This window comes from Mus caroli, unplaced genomic scaffold (genome assembly GCF_978045245.1).
Source record: "Mus caroli unplaced genomic scaffold, Mus_caroli_1 scaffold_1, whole genome shotgun sequence".
In the NCBI taxonomy this organism is placed as follows: domain Eukaryota; kingdom Metazoa; phylum Chordata; class Mammalia; order Rodentia; family Muridae; genus Mus; species Mus caroli.
The window spans coordinates 120005270-120029741 of record NW_028227256.1 but is presented as its reverse complement, the minus strand read 5'-3'; the positions used below and the strand labels follow the sequence as shown (position 1 = coordinate 120029741).

The 24472-nt window shown below is 37.3% G+C and overlaps 1 protein-coding gene across 3 annotated transcripts in view; it reads left to right on the top strand.

Annotated features, from left to right (window-relative positions):
- The window catches only part of Dpp10 (dipeptidyl peptidase like 10), a 1511806-nt gene that overhangs the window by 1410100 nt on the left and 77234 nt on the right, over positions 1-24472 (top strand). For all 3 annotated transcript variants that reach the window (XM_021165015.3, XM_021164934.3, XM_029476885.2), the window contains exons 9-11: positions 3453-3607; positions 12809-12906; positions 23617-23740. In XM_021165015.3, the coding sequence (XP_021020674.1) occupies positions 3453-3607; positions 12809-12906; positions 23617-23740 (377 nt within the window). The remainder of the gene's footprint in view (positions 1-3452; positions 3608-12808; positions 12907-23616; positions 23741-24472) is intronic.

Here is a 24472-nt window from a genome sequence, read left to right as displayed (position 1 = left end):
ATATGTTTAGTCCTGATAAGGCTTCCCTTAATTTCTCTGACTCTAAATTTTAAGTTTTATGCTTCTCATATGTCTGATCAAGTAGACATTTCTTAGTTACTATCTACAGGTCAAAGCTTGTTCCTGAAACATGGAAATATTTTGTTTAAATTTCTTTCATGTTGTAGGATCTGTTCAATATTAAATTTCAGTGACTTTTCTGAGTCCGAATATAGTATAGCACTAATCTAGTTCCAGCTTACTCATGTGTACCATGCACAGGGACTTGCTTACAATTTTAACCTGTATCTATTCCTAATCTATGTTTGGAAACAACTTGGACCACAGACTTGAAATGAAGTGAGACAAGTCCCCAACTGATAGTGTAGCTGATCACCTCTGCTCTTCCAGCTTAGTCCCTCACATATACAGAAATATATATTCCATTTTATTCTGTACTGTTGCTGTGTGTATTCAGTGGAATAGATAGTATTCAAGTTATGAGGGGGAAGTTTGGCTTACATTTTCATTTGATTATTCAATGTCAAGGTAATTGGTTAATATTCAAAGATTACTGGGCTTTCCTTGGATCTTGCCTCTCTTCCCAACAGCACAAGGAAAGTACTTTTCCAATGATGCCCTGGAACCCAATGCTCTGCATGTATATTCACATTCCAAGCTTCTTTGTTATTCCTATGAGATTTCTCTAGGTCTTTAGACCTAGAGACCTATGTCAACCTAGACCTATGTCAACCATGTTTTACAATCTTTATGATTACTATTATTTTTGTCACAAAAAGGTGACACAAATATTTGTTCTTCCAAAAACTTCCACTTCCATATTCATATCACTTCAGGACACCACAAATGACATGACTCACAACTACATCTCTTTCTATAGATCACCATACTTTATTTCCTTCCTGGAAAAAAAAATACAATACAACACACACACACACACACACACACACACACACACACCATACTACACTCAAAACACCACCTGTTCTCAAAAATCTAGTTCTGAATGTGTATTTTCTGAATCTCTTTTCAGGCATTAATTACAATTCCATCATCCCTAAAGGAAGGACTTGATGTATTTAGTAAAATTAGCTGAAGATTCTTCATCTATGAAGAGAGTATTTATAGTGGTAAAGACATGGGATACCTCAGAGGAATCTGCTATAATATAAACTAAAAGCAGCCACTATGAGCACAGTAATGAGCTGTTCCCAGACACAGAGTCATGTAGTATAGACAGTAGTGGTAACAGCATTTAAAGTTCACACCAAGGCTGAGATGACACTGCAGGATGATTCTGTGGGAAAAAAACTGGTTTTACTCACTTAATTCTGATTATCACTGTAACTGCTGTAATGACCTTACACTCTAGGAGCCAGAAGGCAAAGCATGGATACTTTTGATGTAGTTTCTACAAATTAAATTTCTCATGAACATAGTTGATCTTCCGTTATAAGTATTTTTTGTGTATAGACTTTTAAATATTTTTTATTAGATATTTTTTTTATTTACATTTCAAATCCTATCCCCTTTCATAATCTTCGCTCTGAAAATCCCCTATTCCTTTCCCCACCCCTGCTCCACCAATTTTTGCTTTCTGGCCCTGGCATTCCCCTATACTGGGGCATAGAACCTTCCCAGGACCAAGGGCCTCTCCTCCCATTGATGACCGACTAGGCCATCCTCTGCTACATATGCAGCTAGAGCTATAGTCCCACCATGTGTTTCTTTAGTTGGTGGTTTAGTCTCATGGAGTTCTGGATATATTGGTTAGTTCATATTGTTGTTCCTCCTATGGGGCTGCAAATCCCTTCAACTCCTCTGTTACTTTCTCTAGCTCCTTCATTGGGTACCTTGTTCTCCAACCAATGGATGGCTACGAGCATCAACTTCTGTATTTGACAGGCACTGTCAGAGACTCTCAGGAGACAGCTATATCAGGCTCCTCTCAGCAAACTCCTGTTGACATTCACATTAGTGTCTGTTTTTGGTGGTTGTTTATGGGATGGATACCCAGGTAGGGCAGTCTTTTTATGGTGGTTCCTTCAGTCTCTGCTTCACACTTTGTCTCTGTAATTCCTTCCATGGGTATTTTGTTCCCCCTTCTAAGAAGGTCTACAGTATCCACATTATGGGTTGTACCATAAGATCAAGAATTAACAAATGGGACCTCATAAAACTGCAAAGCTTCTGTAAGGCAAAGGACACCGTCAATAAGACAAAAAGGCAACCAACAGATTGGGAAAATATCTTTACCAATACTGAATCTGATAGAGGGCTAATATACAACATATACAAAGAACTCAAGAAGTTAGACTTCAGAAAACCAAATAACCATATTACTAATGGGATACAGAGCTAAGCAAAGAATCGACTGAGGAATAATGAATGGCTGAGAAGCCGCTAAAAAAAAAATTGTCAGCATCCTTAGTAATCAGGGAAATGCAAATCGAAACAATACTGAGATTCCACATCAAACAAGTCAGAATAGCTAAGATCAAAAACTCAGATGACAGCAGATACTGCAAAGATGTGGAGAAAGAGGAACACTCCTCCATTGATGGTAGGATTGCAAGCTGGTACAACCACTCTGGAAATCAGTTTGGCAGTTCCTCAGAAAATTGGACAGAGTACTACTGGATGATCCAGCAATATCACTCATGAGCATATACCCAGATGATGTTCCAACTTGTAATAAGGACACATGCTCCACTATGTTCATAGCAGCCTTATTTATAATAGCCAGAACCTGGAAAGAACCCAGATGTTCCTCAACTGAGGAATGGATACAGAAAATATGGTGTATTTATACAATGAGGTACTATGCAGCTCTTAAAAACAATGAATTTATGAAATTCTTAATCAAATGGAAGGATCTGGAAGGATATCATCCTGAGTGAGGTAACCCAATCACAAAAGAACACAAATGATATGCACTCACTGATAAGTGGATGTTAGTCCAGAAACTTGGAATACCCAAGATACAATTCACAAAACACATGAAACTTAAGTAATATATTAAAAGGTTTTTCTATGTTTTATTCTCTTTTCTTAGAGCTACAAAGAGTATAACAATTATACATAGCACCCACCTGGTCTGATAAGAGAATGCATGCAAACATTTTTGAATGGCATCATGAGTGCTCATGGTTTTAGCTGTATCTCCATCATTACTCATTGACCTATTTTTCTCTCAAATGATATTTTAATATGTTCAGTCCATGCTACCTCAACCACCCAACTTTGATGTTCCATTCTCTTCTTCCTCTCTTTCTGTTTTTCCTGGAATTAAAACAGCAATTTATAAATACAGATTTCTCAGAGAAGTGAATAAGATATAGCATGCTGTCTAGATAATATTCATGCAAAATGAGGATTTCAAGGACAGATGTTTGTGGGTCACTGAGCCCACATCTCTACAGTTGATGCCAAATAACAATCATTTATTCTAGAAGAACTTCTGCATTCTCATATCGCCCACTGGTGGTCACCCGATGGAGAGAGGCTTGCCTTCCTGATGATAAATGACTCCTTGGTGCCTAACATGATCATACCTCGGTTTACTGGAGCACTGTACCCCAAAGCAAAGCAGTACCCATACCCCAAGGTAAGCAATGCGAAAGAGCTATTTGTTCTTTCTCTCTGCATTGGTGGCTTGATGGACAACATGCTTGATTTTTTTTTAAGTGCGTCTGAAAGAGAAGTTTCCTATCTGCAAACAAAACCATCAATTCTAAGCTTGTCAGCTGAAATCAAGGGAGAGTGTCAGTAGAAAAAGGTACAAGTGGGGCTAGAGCTATTACTCAGACAATAAATCACATGCTGCTTGAAAGTAAGATGTGAATTTGATCTTCTAGAACCCATACTAAAAAGCAAGGCTTGCAGTGCTGACTTGTAACCCTGGTACTGGAAAAGTGCATATGGTTGGACCCCTGGGGATTACTGGCCAGATAGAACCAATCTCATAGTGAGCTCCAGGCTAATGAGAAACCCTATCTCAAAAAAAATTAATGTGACTAGTACCAGAAAAATTACTGTAAGGGATTGCCTCTGGTCTCCATACAAATGCATACATATGCTCATTCACTGGCTTACATCTCCACACAAGAACACACACACACACATGCAGATATGTTGTACAGATGATGACAGGCATGAGGCATATTATTACACTTCCATTCTTATGCTCATTCTTGATTTTTTTCCTTACCTATTCAGTTGAAAGGGGGATAAAAAGAGATAAAAGACAGGCTTGAGGTGAGAACAAATCCTTCTTCAAAGTACATCCTTGGAGTTATGAATAGATATTATATGATGAAGAAATGCTATAGCTAAATAAGTTAGAAGTTCTCAGTTTTTTAGTTTCTTTCAGATGACTTATTAGGACAGATAATGTACTATAAGTTACTATGTATTTTAATTCTCTCATAAAAATTGACTGAGCATAAAGAATCTCTAGTCCAGAAAAGATGAATCATAAAGGGCTCTGGTAAAGAGTAGAATAAGCATAAAGAATTTACTTGTATATGTATTAATATCAGCATTATTTTGGCAGAACATGATATGAATGTGTTTTATGAAATGCTGTTGTTGAGTCCTACCCAGAAGTACATAAGTTAGATAAAAAGATTTTATGGGCAAGAAGAGCATGGAAATCTTGCCTAGACAGCAAAATTATTTTCAAGTGTGGAATGAGACCTCCAGAACATGGACATAAGTACAGGTGAAGGATTTCTTTGCAGGCTCCCCTTAATGCTTCAAGTTTTACTTGGTAGTGGTGGTGGTGTGGTGGTGGTGGTGGGGCTTGGGGATGAGTTATGTATATTGCATGCATGAATGTGTATAAAGATTTGTATAGAGCTCAGAAGTAAGATGTCCCAAGTTTTCTTCAATTATTATGCACCTTATTTTTAAAGACAGAGTCTTTAACCTGAACAGAGTCGCTGAACCTTGACTTTACCAAATTAGCTGGACTGACTCACAATCAGACTCTAGGATTGCGGTTCCTCAGCCTTTTCAAATACTGGTAGACACCCATGGCTATGACCAAGTTTTCTTTTAATGTAGGAGTCAAACTTTGATCCCCATGCTTGCACTATAGACATTTTTCTGACTTAACTATCTGTCTTAGTCAGGGTTTCTATTCCTGTACAAAACATCATGACCAAGAAACAAGTTGGGGAGGAAAGTGTTTATTCAGCTTACACTTCCGTACTGATGTTCATCACCAAGGAAGTCAGGACTGAATCTCAAGCAGGTCAGGAAGCAGGAGCTGATGCAGAGGCCATGAAGGGATGTTACTTACTGGCTTGCTTCCCCTGGCTTGCTCATCCTGCTCTCTTATAGAACCCAAGACTACCAGCCCAGAGATGGTTCCACCAACATGGGGATCTGCCCCCTTAATCACTAATTGAGAAAATGCCTTACAGCTGGGTCTGATGGAGGCATTTCCCCAACTGAAGCTCCTTTCTCTGTGATAACTCCATGCTGTCAAGTTGACACAAAATTAGCCAGTACACCATCTTAGGCCTGTAGAAAGAATATCTTGTGTATTGTATGCATGAATCATCTGTCAATTGAAAAAAAGCCTATGACCTATGGCTTAGACATGAAAGAGAAGTAAACATCAAATTTCATTTAAATAAGTGAATTACAGTAATGTTTATCACTTAGTCTTTGAGAATGTCATAGATATGTCATACATTTTGATCATATCTACCCCTAATCACATGAGTACAAGTTCTAGAGAACCCTGTTCCAACAAATACCCTATACAACTTTGTATCCTCTTCATTAAACCCCATTGGGTTTAATTAGTGCTGCCCATATGTTCATGCGTGTGAGGCTATCCAATGGAGATTGGGAAACCTGTCATAACCATAGGACTGAAGAAATAAAGATTCTACTTTCCCAGTAGCCATATTCTGCCAATTGCTCCTCTATCAAGGGTGAGACTGGATGTCCACTGAATCCAAGCTGTAGTGTTGATTGACTTGGTCTGGTCTTCTGGAGTTAAACTCTTTTTTAGATCAACTGTTTTCCTACTCTAAGGAGGTTTTAGTGAGACCTTTTATACATTGATCATACAAAGAGATCTCCTAAATGTCTTCTTTATACAATTTAAGTCTTAATTATAGATAGCCAAAAAGCTGTTTTTACTTTTTGTTATGGAGAGTGTATACCGCAGCACACTTTTGAAGGTCAGAGGACAACTTATAAGGGATGTCTGTTATCTCTGTCCAACATGTAGGTCCTAGAGATCAAACTCAGATCATCATTAGAGGTGACAAGTCATTTTCCTTACCATAACATCCCCCTGACCTCTAAGAAGCTGATTTTGAGCCACTGGTTTGGAGAAATGTTCTTTGTTTTTATCATGTGCAAAAATCTTTGTGGGCCTTGAACATGTTCATTATACCATCCATGTGCAATACAGGAAAACACCATCACACATGCTAGCCCAGTCTACTGTGATGAGTTGGCAGCCACTTACCAGGCCCTTTTCCTAAACACCACACTCAGATATTCTAGAGAGAACATAGGTCAAGGTTTGAATGTGGAGAGCCTTGGAGATATTCTCTGGCTAGAGATTATTAGGCACTAAATCAGTGATCTTCAGAAAATAGCATCCAGTCCCTACCAAAAAGACTCCTATTCATAGAATACTTTCATCATATGCAAGAAACAAATTGTGTGACCTTCCCACAGTTATAAGTTCAGCCAGGTTTTTATGGATGAGGATTTGAGCCTGTAAACTATATACCAGCCTTTTTTTTACACATTAGATAAACTGAGCATTCTTTTCTCTTTAATTCTTTCCTTGCTTAATTTAACAATGGTGAAATCTTGTCTAGTGGTTACAGAAAAGGTGGAGAGCTAGCTAGGAGTGTAAAAGGCCTACACAGCTGTTCAGTACAAAATGGAGTTAGATCAGTCCCTAGGAAGAGACAATACAGTGATTCCTTTCTCAAGAGAGGGAATTGCGCTTGATTTTTATTTTTAAAATAATTTGCCTATCTGTGTCTTATAATTAACCCCTCAGCTATGCACAATCTTGGTTCTCACCATGTAAGAAAACTAAGATTCATAAATTGAGAAATATAAATATTTGAAAAAATTAAAATTTGTCACCTAGAACTCAGATACAAAATAATTATAGATATATAGTATCATGTGATAAATTATGGTTCCATTAGTTATTATACTGTATATAAATTAATTGACCCTCTCATAGATATTAGTTAAAAAAAGAACAACAACTTTTGTTTTGAAGGAAGCTAGCACTTTTCCTCATTTAATCTTCATTGCATTCACGTACTTTATAGGAATGGATAAGCAGCTATCCTAGAGTTTAAGCGAATTTTTAAAGGCATATCTATGAGGTAGGCAGATGGCTCAGCAGTTAAGAGCACTTGCTACTCTTACAGAGGACCTAGGTTCTATTCCTAGCATCCAGGTTGATTACCTTGCAACTGCCTGTAAATACAGCTCCAGAGAATCTGAAGTCATCTTCTGGATGCTGCAGATACCTACATGCATATGCCTGTACATATACACAAATCTATAAGCACAATCTTAAAAATACATCTTTTTGATAATTCACAGCTATTTTAGGAGAGGGAAATAGCATTCACAATGGTCCTAGAGATCAACTTTTATTTTTATAGAAACTCAGAAAGCTTAAAGATCTGTCTTTCTTTCCTAGATACTGTTATGTGTCCATTTGCACCACTTACAGATAGAGTCTCAGCTATACACAGACAACAGAGAGTATCACTATATTAGCAGAGCAGCACAGCATAATAAACTTACAGACTGGGCACTGATTGCCAATGAAAGTATTAATATTAAAACCTGGAGCTAAGGAGATAGTTCATAGTTTACCCCTAGTCATTGTATTATCCAAAAAAAGAATCCTGGTTTTCTAAAGCTTGTGATCAGCACTGGGGAGATAGAGATAGGAAGATCCCTGAGACTCACTGGGTAGACATCATAGCCTCCTTGGGAGGTCCAGACAATGACGACTTATTTACAAGGATGTGAGCTGTGTTTCTGAGGATGACACTGAGGTTGCACCTTGTTGTCTACACACATACACATATACTTTTCAGGTCATGTGCATGGCATGCCCACAAATCCCCAAACATTTTTATAAAGTAAACAGGCATTTTAGTAGTCAAAGCTAAGAGAAAAGACCCTTGTCTAGGTGTGGCTTTTATGTGAGAGAACCACCCATCAAGTCACCAGTTTCAAAAAAAAATGTTAGTGTTTGGGCCCTTGTACTACTCACATGGTAGGTCAGTATCTCTTGGAGTATGCCATTTAATTTTCAAACTTACTCTCCATCTACCCTAGTTTTAAATGATCATTAGTTTTCCCATAACAAATGCAGGTTCAATTTGCTTGCATACAATAAACTTTCAGAGAGTGTCACTTTAGAAATCGAGATAATGCTGAGTTCCTATTAAATTAAGCTAGATTTAAAAACTGGTGCAGCAAAACTCAGCATGATCAGATTTACTGATGAAACACTCACACCAAACAAATATATTTGGATTTTTATTTAATTCAGCACGATTTGGTGCTCATAAAATACCCTATCATTAGCAACTCAGCACAAAGGAGATGCAGAGTTCTCTCTCTGTAACCTCAGGTTAATCTTCTTAATTAAAACATTATCTCGTTTAATGACAATTTAGTTGCCAGTAAAACAAGGTTAATTATTATTGAGGCTTGCATTTCAGAATCATGGAGGATGGGATTCTGTGGATTTGCAGTCTTTGTGGCAAATGGGAATGTGGAAAGCAAAGAGATGAGCTGTCTCATTTGCACACTCTCTGAATGATTCAAATATTAAAAGGTGAAAATGAACTCACTAAGTTTGCTTAATTCCAAACTCCATGGAAATGTAAAATTTTAACTGAGATTATGAAGTGCTGAATAGCCAAATTTTGGAGGCAGCCTGATGCTTCACTGGGGTGCTTTTATATAAAAATGGTCTCCTCCATAAACTTTTTAATTTGCATGCGGATGGAAGCTGATTGGGATATCAGTCACTCTTCACAGATGCAAATTTACAGTTTCAGTGGCTGATTCCCTTAAAGAAATGATGTGTGTGTCTTTGGCAAAGTAAACCATAAGCTATTGGAAAGAGTTCACTAGAAAATCCAATCTATTTTAATGCTCTTATTTGTCTAGTTAGTGTATTAAATGATTAAAATATAAGAACAAATTTTTCTAACTGGGTAAGATTCTGTCATAAAAACACCAATCATTTCAATTCATTGCCATATCCTGTTTTAGATAGTTTATTCTGCCATCTCTTTGTTACTTTATGTAACAATACTACATTTAACTAAAGAAAACATTTTTCTCACAATGTCTGTGTTCTGACATATTCTCAGATAAATATCTGTCTCACTTTTGAAAAGTAGGTAAACTGTGTATTGGAATTTTAATCATGTACTTTATGGTACAGTATAGCAGAGACAAATTTAAATTAGATTCTCCTGACTCACATATTTAGGATTTAGGTGATCCAGATCTCAAAACATGTTCCAATCATGAACATTGGTCATGTCAACCTTTTGCTAAAGACGAGATACAGCCCCTCTGGATCTAGTCTCATAAAAACTAACTTCTGATGCTAGTGAGGTATGCTTAGCTAACAATAGAGTAAGTATATTTATGGATAGATAATACCCATGTGATAGATAGGTAGATAGATAGATAGATAGATAGATAGATAGATAGATAGATAATGAGAAAGTTGGATAATATAGAAAATAGTAGTTGACAAAAAATTATATATTGCATAAAAAGGATAGATGTAAGTGAGACATAGGTGTTAAAATAGACAGGTTAGAAAAATAACTGGTAGATGGCTTCATAGTAGATGATAGATGATAGAAAAATGATGACAGTGTGTTAGATAGTTTTATGTGAACTTGATATAAGTTAGAGTCATCTGAGAGAATGGAACCTCAATTAAGAAATTGCCTTCAGAAAATCAGACTGTAGGAAAGACTATAGAATATTTTCATATTTTGTGATTGATGTGGGAGGGACCATCCAGAGATGGGTAATGCCATTCCTGGGTTGATGATCCTAGATTCTACAAGAAAGCAGCCTGAGAAAGACAGTGAACAACACACTTCTCTGTGCCCTCTTCAACAGTACCTGCCTCCTGGCTCCTGCCTTGTGTGAGTCCTCATCCTCACTGCTTTTGATAATGAAATATTTTATTTTACTGTTAGCAAAATAAGCCATTTCCTCCCCAAGTTGATTTTGGTAATGGGTTTCATCAAAGCAATAGTAATGCTAAGACAGAGATTTTATGTGATGGCTAGAGAATAGATAGATAATAAATAGATGAGAAGATAATGAAATGTATGTGATAAACTGATAGATTACAAACAGATTAGATAGATAGATAGATAGATAGATAGATAGATATATGATAGGTAGACAGATCATAAAAGATGTATTGATAAGAGATGCTAGATATACATATTATATATATGTATATTATAGATATGTTATATGGTAGATAATTGGCATATAAATAGTAAATGTGTTGTAGGAATAAAAGGTTAATAGATGGGTAAAATGATGAATGGGTGGTAATAGATAAGAAATATTAGATGATAAAGTACAAATAGGTATAGATATATGATATAGATAATAGATTATTATAGATAATAGATAGGGAACAGATGTACACACATGGAACAGTGTTTGATCAAAATTGTTTCCTGATCAATTGTTTCCTGGTGTAGATCTAATTAGACCTGGGGAGTCTAATTCTAGATCTGTAAGATGGGGACCAGGGGTTTGTGTTTGCAAGGTACCAGATGATATAAATTGGTGCTGCTGGCAATGAAGAGTCTACATGGCCAAGTTACCTCATAAAACAAAGTTTAAATTTTAACTCAATTGATCTACCTAGAAAAATAACCAAACAAAAATGTACGTAAATTTTGTTCCTCATAATTGCTTTTATTAGTCAAGAAATTACTTTGTTTTTGTTGTGGATGCATGAGTGTGTGTATGTGGCAGTCCAAGGTTAATGTCAAGTATAATCCTAAATTACTCTTTTACTTTATTCATTGATATAGGGTCTCCCAATCAAACCCAGAACTAACTGATATGACTAGTCTTATTAGTCAGCTTTCTCTGAAGATCTGTTTTCCACCTTTTGTGGCTGGAATTTTGTTGCCTTAATGTGCCCAGGTTTTCTCTTTAACATTTACTGACTATTAAATGGTGACTCATATATTTAAATGACCATGGAGAGGTGTAGAAACAGCACCTCTGTTCAGCATAAACAGTCTTTGAGTCTGTGGCAGGAAAAGACAACCACCAGCTCACCTCCCACTTATTTATGTGTTGGGGAACCTAACTCCAGTTCTTCTGCTAGCATGGCAAGTGATCTAAACACTGAGCAAGTTCCCAAGCCCAGCATGAGGTCATTCTTTCATTCTACCATGCAAACTGGTTGAGAAATACTCAAAGGAGCTGACCTTAATTCCTCTCTTGCTCACAGAGTATTCTGTAACTATTTGTCATTGCCTGGGAGTTAACACAAGGGATAACTAGTCTGTGTGTTTAAGTCTCAGCTCTCATAGTACTAGTGAATTTGCTTTGTCATCTCTGTTTGTATTTAGAAAAATGATTATAATAATTTTTGTACTGAAGTAGGAATATTTAATGACAAACCTAGGCCATAATCCTTTAGAACATGTTACAAACTAGGAGTGTACGAGCCACCATACTTGGTAGTTATTGTTCCTTTAATGGAATTTTGATTAACTGAAAACAAATTAAACATGCACTTCTACTCTTCCTGCCACACACTCAGAGATGGCTGCTTCTTCACCTTAAAGGGTCATTTAAATATATGAGTCACCCATTTAGTAATCAGGAAAGCTTAAAGAGAAAAGATGGGACACATTATTGCAATGGAATCCATTATGCTCTTTTCAATTTTAAACATGTAGCATCTGACGCATGTGGTAAGATTTTTTCATAATTCTGCACTTATTTATTTATAATTATGTGTTTATTTGTGTGTTGGCACACATGTGTAGTTCAGAGGACAACATGTAACAGTCTGTTTTGGGTAGGATATCTATAATCCTTGTAGGTGGGACTTATCGCTGCCTTCTTCTTTCCTTTTCCCTATCCTTTTCTTTCTTGTTCCCTTATTTTTCTTCTCTTTCAGTTTTTTATGTCTTTTACTTCTTCCGCATCCCCATTTTCTTCCACTCACCACATTTTTTCTACTGGCTTCTTTCCTTGTTCCTTATCTTCCCTTTCCTTCCCTTTCTTTCCTGTCTATATAAAGCTTCAAACCGAAGTCTTTATTCTATGATGTGAGCACTTGCTTGGTCTACTTGCTGTTTTGCATGCTCAGACCTTCTACAGCCTTGAAAAAAGAGCTCAACAGCACCAACTCATGAGTAAAACCACCCTCATTTCCCATAACCTTTAATTGTCTCTCTTAAATGCTTCAGAAGCAGCAATCTGCAAAAACAATTAAAAGTAATCAAGTGGATGAATTTAAAAATCATTTCCATTTCAAAGAAATTAACTTTTTATTCCAAGTAAAGAGGAACACACACACACACACACACACAGAGACAGAGACAGAGACAGAGAGTCAGAGACCGAGACAGACAGAGAGACAGAGACAGAGAAACAGAGACAGAGAGAAATTAAACCAGTTGAAGTTTCTGTTTTTCTTTTCTTTATTTTAACATAGGTTAATGCTTATATATTACATATCACAGCTTTTATTTTCTCAAAGGCAGGTCAAGCGAACCCATCAGTGAAGTTATATGTTGTAAACCTGTATGGACCAACTCATACATTGGAGCTGATGCCACCCGACATTTTTAAATCAAGGTAGGCAATTTCAATTCAACTTTAAAGGAGAAATTAGATATTTCCCATCCAATTATCATTTTGTTGCCATTTAGAGAATGATGTGATCAGTACCACCTATTCTGCTTGGAAATTAAGCTGAGGTTGCCTCCATCCTTTGGGAATGAAGTCATTCTGGGTGTCTGGCTATTCCTAAGAAGTATTTAGTCTCAAGGTGATTAGAGGTACCACAAAATGACGAAAGCTATTAGTGATTGGGAGAGGACATCGTCTGGAGATTTGAAGGAGATTAAGACACAGGTTAATTTTACATAGAATTTTCTACTAGATTACAGTTACTCCATTCTATTTAAATGGTGCTATATCAAAAGGGGAATCTGTGATTGGGAATGCAGCTCAGTTGGTGGAGTGATTGCCAGGCATGAGCTAAGTCCTGCATTCTATACACCCCTAGCACTGTGTTAACTTGATATGGTGATTCACATCTTTAGTACCTTTGAAAGGAGAGTGGGGAGGATCAGAAGTTCAAGGTCATCCTCAGTTTTATAGGGAGATCTGAGCCAGCCTGGGCTATAGGAGCATTACTTTAAAATCATTCAAACAAACAAACAACAAACTCCACAAGATGAAATTCTCTACATTGTATGTAGTTTACTCTACCATTTCTTGTTCTTCTGCAAGCAGAACAATTGAATGAAATACGACTTATTTCAAGATCAGAAGCCTTTGTATTCATGACATTTGAAAAGGTCCTGGGGAGATGGCTCAGGGTATAAATCTCATAAGGACAGGTTTTTGATCCTCAAAACATACATAGAGATAGATGTTATATTGTGCATGTGTCAGTTTACCTGTGGTAAGGTGGCAGCCAGCAACAAGAGAATAACTGGAAGCTCATGGGTCAACAAATGTGGAGGCCCACAGTGTCAAACAGCAAGAGACCCTGTTTTTAAACACTGTAAAAGTAGATGAATTATATTTGGCTTTCATTTCTGTCCCCAGTTCCAACATATACACTGTAGCATGCATACATCTGAATGAACATATCAGAAAAAAATGTGTCCAAATCATAAATTTAATATAGGAAACATCTTTATCACCAACCTGACATAAATGATTATTTATACACTGAACACCTAAATGTCTCAAACTTCTAAGGAGCTTCATTCAGTGTTATAATCAAGTTATCAAGTCCCTAGAGATGAAACTTGTAGCTAATCTTGAAGATTGGCTGTTCATAAATAGCATACCTACCTCATTTCCTTTACAATCCATCAAACATTCCCATTTTGTGTGTTGTTTATAGCAAATATTACATATATATATATGTATATGTATATATATATATGTGTGTGTGTGTGTGTGTGTGTAGCATAATCCACACTACATATGTATGTGTATAGCACAACCCACAGTATTCTTGGTAAGATGGGACTAATCTTATTGTTTGTTTTGACGATATCTATAATTAACTCAAAGTGTCTTACTGGTAAAAATTTATTTGAATATTGACATATTTTGGGAAATTTAATCACAGTTGGGCACATTTATTACAATCTGATGAGTATGGAAGTTGTTAGTTTGGAAGGCAATAAAACTTATGCAATGCTTCTGATTAAGGACCCTCTTTAACTACCTAATATAAAGTTATTTTTGTAATGAATAGGAAAGACAAAACCCAGGGAGAATGAATGCTTGTGATAGAATCTTAGCATCACTTGTTAGCACAAATCCAATGAGATTAGACCATTTAATCCAATCTCAGAGTACATTATCCACACTCAAAAGGAAAAAAAAACCCTTAAAGTGGTTCAGAATTGACAAACTGTGCATAGTAGGGTTGAATGAACCAAACAGAAAGTTCTATTTGTGAGCTTGGTTTAGCAGACGTGAGTAATTAATCACAAGTCAAGCAGCATGTTCAAGACCTGCACAGGATAAAGCAACACTGATCATAGAACAGATGGGAAAAGGCCATTGTAAGTACTAAACTCTAGCTCAGGAGCAATTGGCAGGTGATGTCTGCTGAGTGAAGAGTAAACACTTTTCTTACAGGATGAGGCTTCTGAGACGTTTGCAGGCTGTAGTAGATGGTCCTAAGTCTATGCACATGAATGCAGCACTAAGCAGACTCAGTGAGGTTTTCGAGAGGCACAGGACATTGTGGGGGCACAGGTGAGCAATTGGAAGTAGAGAAGGGATAGGTTTCATCAAACTGATTATCTACATGTATGCATTTCTCAAACAATAAAGGATGAAGCAATCATAGGAACTATTTAATATTTTATTCCTTTACCCTTTTCTTTTTGAGTTGTTTTATAATAAAAATAAACAGGTAAAGACAATAGAGGGGCTTGTAACTTAGCTCTGTTGATAAAATGCCTGGCTGTCATTAATAAGGTCCTTGGCTCAATGATGAACACCACAAAATCTGAGTGTGATGATACATGCCTGTACAACTAGCCTTGGAAGGTAGAGATAGGAGGGCCTCAGAATTTCAGGGTGACCTCACAAATCTGAAATCAGTCTGGGATATGTGAGACCTTGTCTCAAAACACATCAGAAACAAAATGACAATGAGGATTAAAGAAAAAGAAGAGGAAAAGATGTGGATAGAGGCCAGTAAACTTAGAACTGAGCCATTGAGGAGGGGTAAAGAGACTTTAAAAAATTATTGTGGAAAGTGAAGGAGAGGTTCAAGTTGAGAACAGTAAGGAGCTGGATTGGGGAGAATCATATAGGGATAGGGAATATAAACTGATGCTATGTTTGCTTGAAGAATGCCATAAGGAAGCTTTTTACAGTACCTTGACAGGGAGCATGAATGTATCAACTCTTAACAGTATGTTTGCCTACACAAGATAATACCTGTCAGCATTGCAGCATGAATAGGGAAAACATTCATAAGGCCCCATCTGTAGTTATATTCTGGGGAGTCTATGGCTGCTGAAGGAAAGAGAGTTCAGTGTGTTATGTGTTGTATTGGCTGGTTTTGTGTGTCAACTTGACACAGCTGGAGTTTTCACAGAGAAAGGAGCTTCAGTTGGGGAAGTGCCTCCATGAGATCCAGCTGTAAGGCATTTTCTCAATTAGTGATCAAGGGGGAAAGGACCCCTGTGGTTGGGACCATCTCTGGAATGGCAGTCTTGGGTTTTATAAGAAAGTAAGCTGAGCAATCCAGGGGAAGCAAGCCAGTAAGTTACATCCCTCCATGGCCTCTGCATCAGCTCCTGCTGCCTAACCTGCTTGAGTTTCAATCCTGACTTCCTTTGGTGATGAACAGCAGTATGGAAGTATAAGCCGAATAAACCCTTTCCTCCCCAACTTGCTTCTTGGTCATGATGTTTGTGCAGGAATAGAAACCGTGACTAAGACAAATTGGTACCAGCATAGTGGGGTATTCCTGTGACAGCCTGACCATGTTTTGGGTAGGACTGTGGAAGGAATTTGGAACTTTGCGGCAGAAGATCCATTCGGTGTTAAGGGCTCTGTCGAATGTTGTGTAGGAGCTTGGAAGATAATTTTGAGAACAGTGCAGAAGATGGAGGCCTGGCTTGTAAAATTTCATAGGGAAGATTAAAGACTCTTTTTAGGGCCATTGCTATTTTGATTGTGACTATTCTGTGGTTCTGGTTAGCTGGGGCTGAAGAATTATCTTGGTTAACAAGATAACAGAACTGCTAAAGCAAAACCTTTACATTAATGGGACTATTGATGCTGGTTAGCTGGAGCTAAGAAATTAGTGGTAATTAAGAAGAGACCAGCATCATTGTGGTGAAATCTTCTGGGGAGTGTTTTCTGAGAGCACAGAGGCTGTGTTCCAGAGATAACCAAGGTTATACCTTGTGCTGCAGCAGGACTTCGTAATGTGTAAGAGTGACCCAGGTGGTGCTGGTTTTGAAGGCATGAAGGGGTCACGAAGAGCAGCTGAAGCTTGACATTGTGAGAGGCCATGGAAGGCCATTGGTGAAGGTGCAGCCTCAGTTGCAATTGATGGCCCAGGACTGAAGAGGTCATGAAGTATTTTGGAGATGCCAGTACCATGAGATGACCACCGAGAACAGCAGCAGCAGTGGAGTACAGGTAGCTGGAGCATAGAGAGCAAGCTGTGTGATACAAAGGGTAGACCTGGAGGAGCCCAGAAGATCATGAGTTGAATCCCAGACATTGGATGGTTGGATTTTAATTTTTACTTTTGATTGTGACCTTGCCCTGATATTTTCCCCCGTGAAGGAAGAAAATATTTTAGTGAAGCCCACAGTTAAGAGTCTTTGAATTTTAAAAGGTATTGAACATATTAAAGGGATTGAACTTTTAATATGTAAAGACCGTGGGACTTTTAAAGTTATTTAGATCTTTGGGATGAATAAGAAAGTAAGGTTTGAGGCTTAATAGTGATGTGTTTGTCAAGTTGACAAGGTGTCAATTGTATTGGCTGGTTTTGTGTTTCAACTTGAAACAAGCTGGAGTTATCACAGAGAAAGGAGCTTCAGTTGGGAAAGTGCCTCTATGAGATCCAGCTGTAAGGCATTTTTCTCAATTAGTGATCAAGTGGGAAGGGTCACTTGTGGGTGGGACCATCCCTGGGCTGGGAGTCTTAGGTTCTGTAAGAAAGCAAGCTGAGCAAGCCAGGGGAAGCAGACCAGTAAGTAACATCCCTCCATGGCCTCTATATCAGCTCCTGCTACCTAACCTGCTTAAGTTCCCGTCCTGACTTCCCTTGGTGATGAACAGCAGTGTGGAAGTATAAGCTGAATAAACCCTTTCCTCCCCAACTTGCTTCTTGGTCATGATGTTTGTGCAGGAGTAGAAAAGCTGACTAAGAAATACACACACACACACACACACACACACACACACACACATGAAGAGATATACAGAGAAGTTAAGTAAATGGCAGGGTTTTAGAGGAGTGTTTGCAATTAGGCACCTCCATGGCCAGTCCTTGGAACCTGGAGGACAATCAAGCACCTCCATGATCAACCCAACAGATCTGGTGAGAAGGCACATCATCCCTAGATGCAAATAGGCAACATTGTAGTCTCACTATCGTGTCCTCCTGCACATGCACCACATCCATGATAAAAACCTGTGCTTCTCTTCTCTTTCCCTTCTTCCCTTCCTACACTGAGAGGCAACCTCTGTACTCTCCTACTCCTCTCTTTTAATAAACTTCCCATGTGATAACTGTCACATGGTGTGTGACTAGATTTTGCCACTTAGATCCAACAAGGGACATTTGAGAGTGAGTGCACAGAAAATTTGGGAGTTAGGGAGGGAGGGGTGAACATGATGAAATACATTGCACTAGTACATGTAAATATATAAAACAATTGAAAAATATACTAGTTTAAACAAACACTATTTGGTAACTTGGAGGAAGTCAGTTATTTTCTATAATCTCCGTCTTCATTTCCCTCTGTTTATACCTAACCCTGTTAAGTCATGTCATCAAATATACATAGACTATGCAGACAGGATGTCTTCAGCATAAATTTTGATAATACACATTGCACCATCATGCGTCTCATCTTTATTTAAAACACAGTCTGTAATGATTCTGGGTAAAATTATACTGGACATGACCTAACATAATGATCCAGTTCCTTTCTAGTATCCCCAGAACCAAACTCAGTGGAAGTAGGATGGTTCAGATCATCTGAAGAAGTAGGAGTATTTTGGAAATGCTCACACTATTAGTTTAAGATAGTGCAAACACTGGATTTTTTTTCTAGAAAATGAGTAGAAAGTTGAAAGTATACACTTTAATGCTAGAAAAAGATACTTTTTTTTTTTTATTTTTTTAATGATGAGTCCTGAGGACATTAGAGAACCATCATATTCTTTTGAGGAAACTATCTTTTTAAGTTTTTAGTTTGTATGCACATTGTGTGGAAATGTATGTGGATGTCTGAAGACAACTTGCTTGAGTGGATTCAAATCTTCCAACAAGTGGATCCTGGGAATTAACTCTAGTTGCAGAACAAGGATCTCCACCTGTTGAGCTATCTTTTTGGCCCAGCAACATTATCTGTTTGCCTCCAGTCATTCTGTGTCTCTTATCAATGCATTTACTTATTAAAGGTTTAGTCTCATCACCTGCATCACTGATGTAACTCAGAAACAGTTCCTGTCTTCTGGGATTGATGGCATTGTTCTTCTGTATTTTTCTAGTTTCTTGGCATATATCTGGTCTGAGTTTCTGATTCTTTTGAGAAGGATCTGGACTTCAGGAAAGTCATTAATTCACCTGTTTTCATGGGAACAAATGAAAGAACCTTTCATTCAAGTGGTATATAATATCAACAGAGGACTTGGGATGCCATCCATTCTGAGTATGTCAGGAGGGGCATTATAGAACACTTAGGATAGAATTCCTGGGTGCTCTGGAATAGAATGACATGTATAGTTGTATAGACATGTTTGGAAAACACATGTGTATATGAGGTCTAGGGAGGTGGTTCAAACAAGACAGTGCTGGTTGTGCAACAAGAAGGTCCTGAGTTTAATCCTCAGGAGATTATATGTATATACATATAATCTTAGCACTAGAAAGGCAGAAATAGGCAAATATGCAGCTCCCAGGTGCTTGTTGGATAGTCTCGTTGAGTTGGTAAGCCACTAGGGTACTTAGATACTGTGGAAAAAAAAAGGAGCGATGAGAGAGTTAAAGAGTGACACACATACTTCAGAGAGAAACAAAGGAAGGGAGGAGGGAAAGCAGGCAGAAAGACTGCTAACAAAGGTCTGATTCCAGCACACCCATACTGAAGTGATTCTGAGAGTCCATTATACATGCTTTGGACACTTGAATCTTCTGAGAAACAACAGAAAGTCTCTGAAGGCTAGTGTATTGTCCCTTTAACCAGATTGTTTCTGCCTCTATGACTCAGCCTTTGCTTATGAGCTAAAAGTATGTGTGCTAGGAATTAAAGTAAGATGTGCATCAGGGATCCTGGTGTACAGAATGTGTAGAACAAAGGGAGTATCTCAGCAAGAACAGCTGCCTTTCCTCAATGCCTACATGTCAACCTCTAAGTTCCATGTTATGTATTTGCATCAACTTAGTGCAACGTTTCCATATTTGGAGACCATCCCTTTTAAATCTGCAAATTTGTTTGCAGAAACAGCTGTCACTGTTCAGATTTTATATACGGAGTAGAAAGTGATGCCTAGATAGTAAATATGGTGTATACTAAGGTATATCATATTAGGATAAATGTTTATAAACATGAGTTAACATGTATAAATTAACTATATCACCTAATCAAAGATCAATAGAAATGTTTGAGTACAAAACAATTATGCTTATCTTTAAAAAATTATATTTACATTTATATCCACTTAAAAACACCGCTCAACAAGAATGGCTGGTTAGGATTTGAATTGTTCTCCAAATATCAAATCTTTTGGGAAGCTAATATAGGTCAGGCTATGTATGCAGTGAAGTGTATCATTTTCTGTGAAGGAATTGCGAAGGTTTGTCTAAGAATATTTCAGACAAATATTGAAATTCTGCTGTTTTGCTATTTACTTTAAAACTCATTCTTGTTATCCTTGCATCTCAATTTGCCCCATGTTGTTCTGTTGAGAAAATTGAGATAAATTTTTCTGTAGGCTAAAATTAATTTGCCAATGTAGCCTTTCCCCAAAGGCTGAGGACTTTGATTTTTTTTTATGATCATTGAGTAACCTTTCCAATGTTCATGTTAATTTTAATACAACTGGGGGGTAAGGCTCATAAATCTTTAAAGCACTAGTATTAACTTTATAAAACTTTAGAGCATTTATATCTGCCATCTAGGAATATCTGAATCATTATATTTCAACCTTGTTTTTCCTAGTTGTGTATGGGGCATACTCTTACTTTATCTCAAAGCCTTATTGTATATGATCCATGAAAGACTGATGCTTACATTTCTGCTTTTTGTGTCTGTGTGCATTCCAATAATGTTGTGTAGGAGTTATATATGATTTGGATGTCCTTACTTTGTTTGAGTGACAGGCCAAGAATTTTATAAACCACTCCTACCTCCAAGTCAACTAGCTGGCTCCTTTAGGAATTTATTGGTCAGACTGTTAAATATATTTACACACTCAAAATAAATTTGTTGATACAAAGCACTGAAAGTAGAACAGGATCTATTTTCTTTTTTTCTACATACAGCCTATCAGTTAGACCAGCACTATTAGTTGAAGATGCTTTCTTCTTTCCATTGTATATTTTTGGCTTCTGTGTCAAATAGTCCATAAGTATGTGGTTTTATTTCTGGGTCTTCAATTCTATTTCATTGATTAACTTGTCTGTCTCTGTACTAATACCATGCAGTTGTTTTTATCACTATTGTTCTGTAGTATGGCTAAGGTCTGGGATGGTGATTCCCTCAACACATATATAGCAGTAGACTGCCAGGTCTTGACTCAGTGAGAGAAGATGTACCTAACCCTCAAGTGACTTGAGGCCCCAGGGAGTTGGGAGGTCTTCTGGGGTGGGGTTAGGGGATAGGGGCCTCCTCTTGAAGAAGACAGGGTGGGGAGGAGTTATGGGATGTGGAACAGTCAGAGGGCAGACTAGGAGGTGGATAAAAAAATGGACTGTAAAAAAAAGATTAAAGAATAAGAAGAAAGAAGTGGAGCAGGACACTCTTCCTTGTAGAACCTCCTGGCACAGTGAGATGGTCAAAGAACACATCCAAACCAGCTTTGCATGTGATTCAAGGATGATCCAGTAACTGCTTAGAGAAATTGGTGTTACAGTTTCTCTGAGTTTCTTGGCTATTTATAAATAGCTGGTTGTAAAACTTCCCATATGTTTTGAATAAACTTGAAAAATAATATGTCAGACAGCACTCCATTGCAAGTTGTACTCACCCTCCTGCTGACACCTTCACTTTGACAGGATAACAGATGATTTTAGAGGTAACTGTAGCTGTTCAGAAAAGCATCAAAAAAAATGTGTGATTCACAAGGTTAGATCTCTTGCCCAGGGTTGTCCTAGGACAAAAGATTTGTGCTATAAGGTTTTACTATCTATAAATAATATTTTTATTAACTCAAATAGTTTTTTTAAGATTTAATTTTATTTGTCTTTACCTATATAATGAGTCTATACCACCTGGGTTCAGTGCCCATACAGGCCAAAAGAGGGCATTAGACCCCAGAGTTTGAATTAGAGGAGTCTATAAGCTTCCCCCTGAGGGTGCTAGGTACTGAAATCCTCTCTTTAGGATAGTGCAGTAAGTGCTCTTAACTGCCAAGGGAGCTCTGCAACCTGCAAATGTAGGTTTTAATACATCAAGCACAAATGCATTTTTCCAGTTATTTTTTTAATGCTGCTCCTCTGTTATGAAATAGAGGAAGTATCTAGAAAGTTGGTTGCTTTGCATTTTATCATATACCAAACTATGATAATTGGGCTTTGAGGTGTAGGAGCTCTGAGTTTTATGATTATATTATGTTAATTTCTTAACAGAAAAATCAAAATTTGTTATAAATAAAGTTTATATTACATATTTATAACAATCTCCCATCACTCTGAGGAAATAATTATACTAGTAGTTAACATTCTTTCTATGCTAAAGATTTAATACCCAGTCGGATGTTTCAGTTTGATTTCTATTGAACTTTTAACTGTTTGAAACAAGAAGAGTAATGGAATGATAAAAATATTATGACTAAATGATTGGAACTGGTTTTTAATCCATAGTTGACAAAATCAAATTTCCTTGTATTAGTTAATTTCCTTGTTGCTGTGATGAAATACCTGATAAAAGCATTTAAAGAATGGAAGCATTTGTTTGGGCTTATATGTCAAGGAGATGGTCCATCTTGGGATTGGAGGGACAGTCATGGTAGCAGGAGCATGAGGCAGCTGACCACATGGCAGCACAGTCAGGAAGCAGAGATCAATAATGCTGGTGCTCAGCTCACTTTCACTGTTTAGTCAGTCTTCAACTCATAAAATGGAAATTCTCACAATTCTCTAGCATGTCTAGAGATATGTAACCTAACTTAAAGTACTAGCCGGGCCTGGTGGCACACACCTTTAATTCCAGCACTTGGTAGGCAGAGGCAGGCAGGTTTCTGAGTTCGTGGCCAGCCTGGTCTACAGAGTGAGTTGTAGAACAGCCAGGGCTATATGGAGAAACCCTGTCTTGAAAAAACAAACAAACAAAAATCAAAAAACAAACAAAGAAAAAAAATAAAGTACTATCTAGTTGTCAAGAAGATTAACCAAGATACATACCATGAATACCCCTATAGGCAAAGACTTTATACATAAGACAAAACATTAAAGTTGTACATAAAGAATAACCATTAAGCCAAAGATTAAATTTTGCAATTTTTTTAGCTATGAGTTGTTCTTTCAACAAAATATAACATGACTTTAAAATTATATACTTGTTTTTCACTTTCTAGTCCCAGTCAATAAACATGTTTTTAGAAAAGTCAAGTGTAGGCTAGTTTCTATTTTTTTTTAAATTGCTTTTCTGGTAAATAATTCATTCTCACATTCTTCACCTATCATATATATGTATGTATATATATGCCTTTATAATTTATTTTAAATTGTATATGTGAATATTTAAACAAGAATATACACATATGTACACAGAATACAATATCCTTATAACATTTGAGTTATTGCATCTAAAACAGCACATGGTTCTTACTAGTATTTACGATTATCATGCTCTAAATGTAAGTGTTATTTTTTTGTTTCCAAACTAGAGAATATTACATCACCATGGTTAAATGGGTGAGCAACACCAGGACAGTGGTCAGGTGGTTGAATCGGCCTCAGAACATCTCCATCCTCACAGTCTGTGAATCTACCACCGGGGCATGCAGTAGGGTGAGTTTAATTAATTTCCATCCTTTTTGTAAGGTAAAATGGTTAGGAGTCATTGCTTTGGAAGTCAGGTTTCTCAGGGTTTCATACAAAACCAATAGTAGGAAAAGAAATAAGTACTTAATGTGTATACTTTTGTGGCTGAGGAAGGGTCTCAGAGTATGAGCCATTTTCCACACTGCCTTAAGTACCTGAGGTCTAAATAAATTCCAGGAAAGCATGGTTGACACCTTGAAACCTAGCATTTGGGAGGTGGAGAAAGGCCAGGAGAAGAGCAGATTGGCTAGGTGTTCTGGGCTCCAGGTTCTTCAAGAGACCCTGCCTCAATAAGTAACATTAGAACAAGTAAGATACTTAATATCAACTTTTGGCTTCTATGTGCATATGTAAATATAGATATGTGAACACGCACACATACATACCACACACATATACACATAAAATATTTTGAAAAGTGCACACGTAGCTCTATACCGTTAAATATTTCAAGTTTTGAAGGCAGTGATGTCAAGAATAATTAAAGGAGATCACAGTCATCTCTTAAAGAAATGAATAGATATATTTCCACTGCACATAGGTTGTTTAAAACTTATGTAATTCTTTTCAGTTGAGAATTTCTGTCCATATTTTGTCTTTGGGTTAATGTTATTGGAAGTATAATTCATACGAGCTCTGTGGTGGTGTTTCCATACCTATAGTATGTAAAAGTAGACAAAAAAAGGCTCTTGTTCTAGA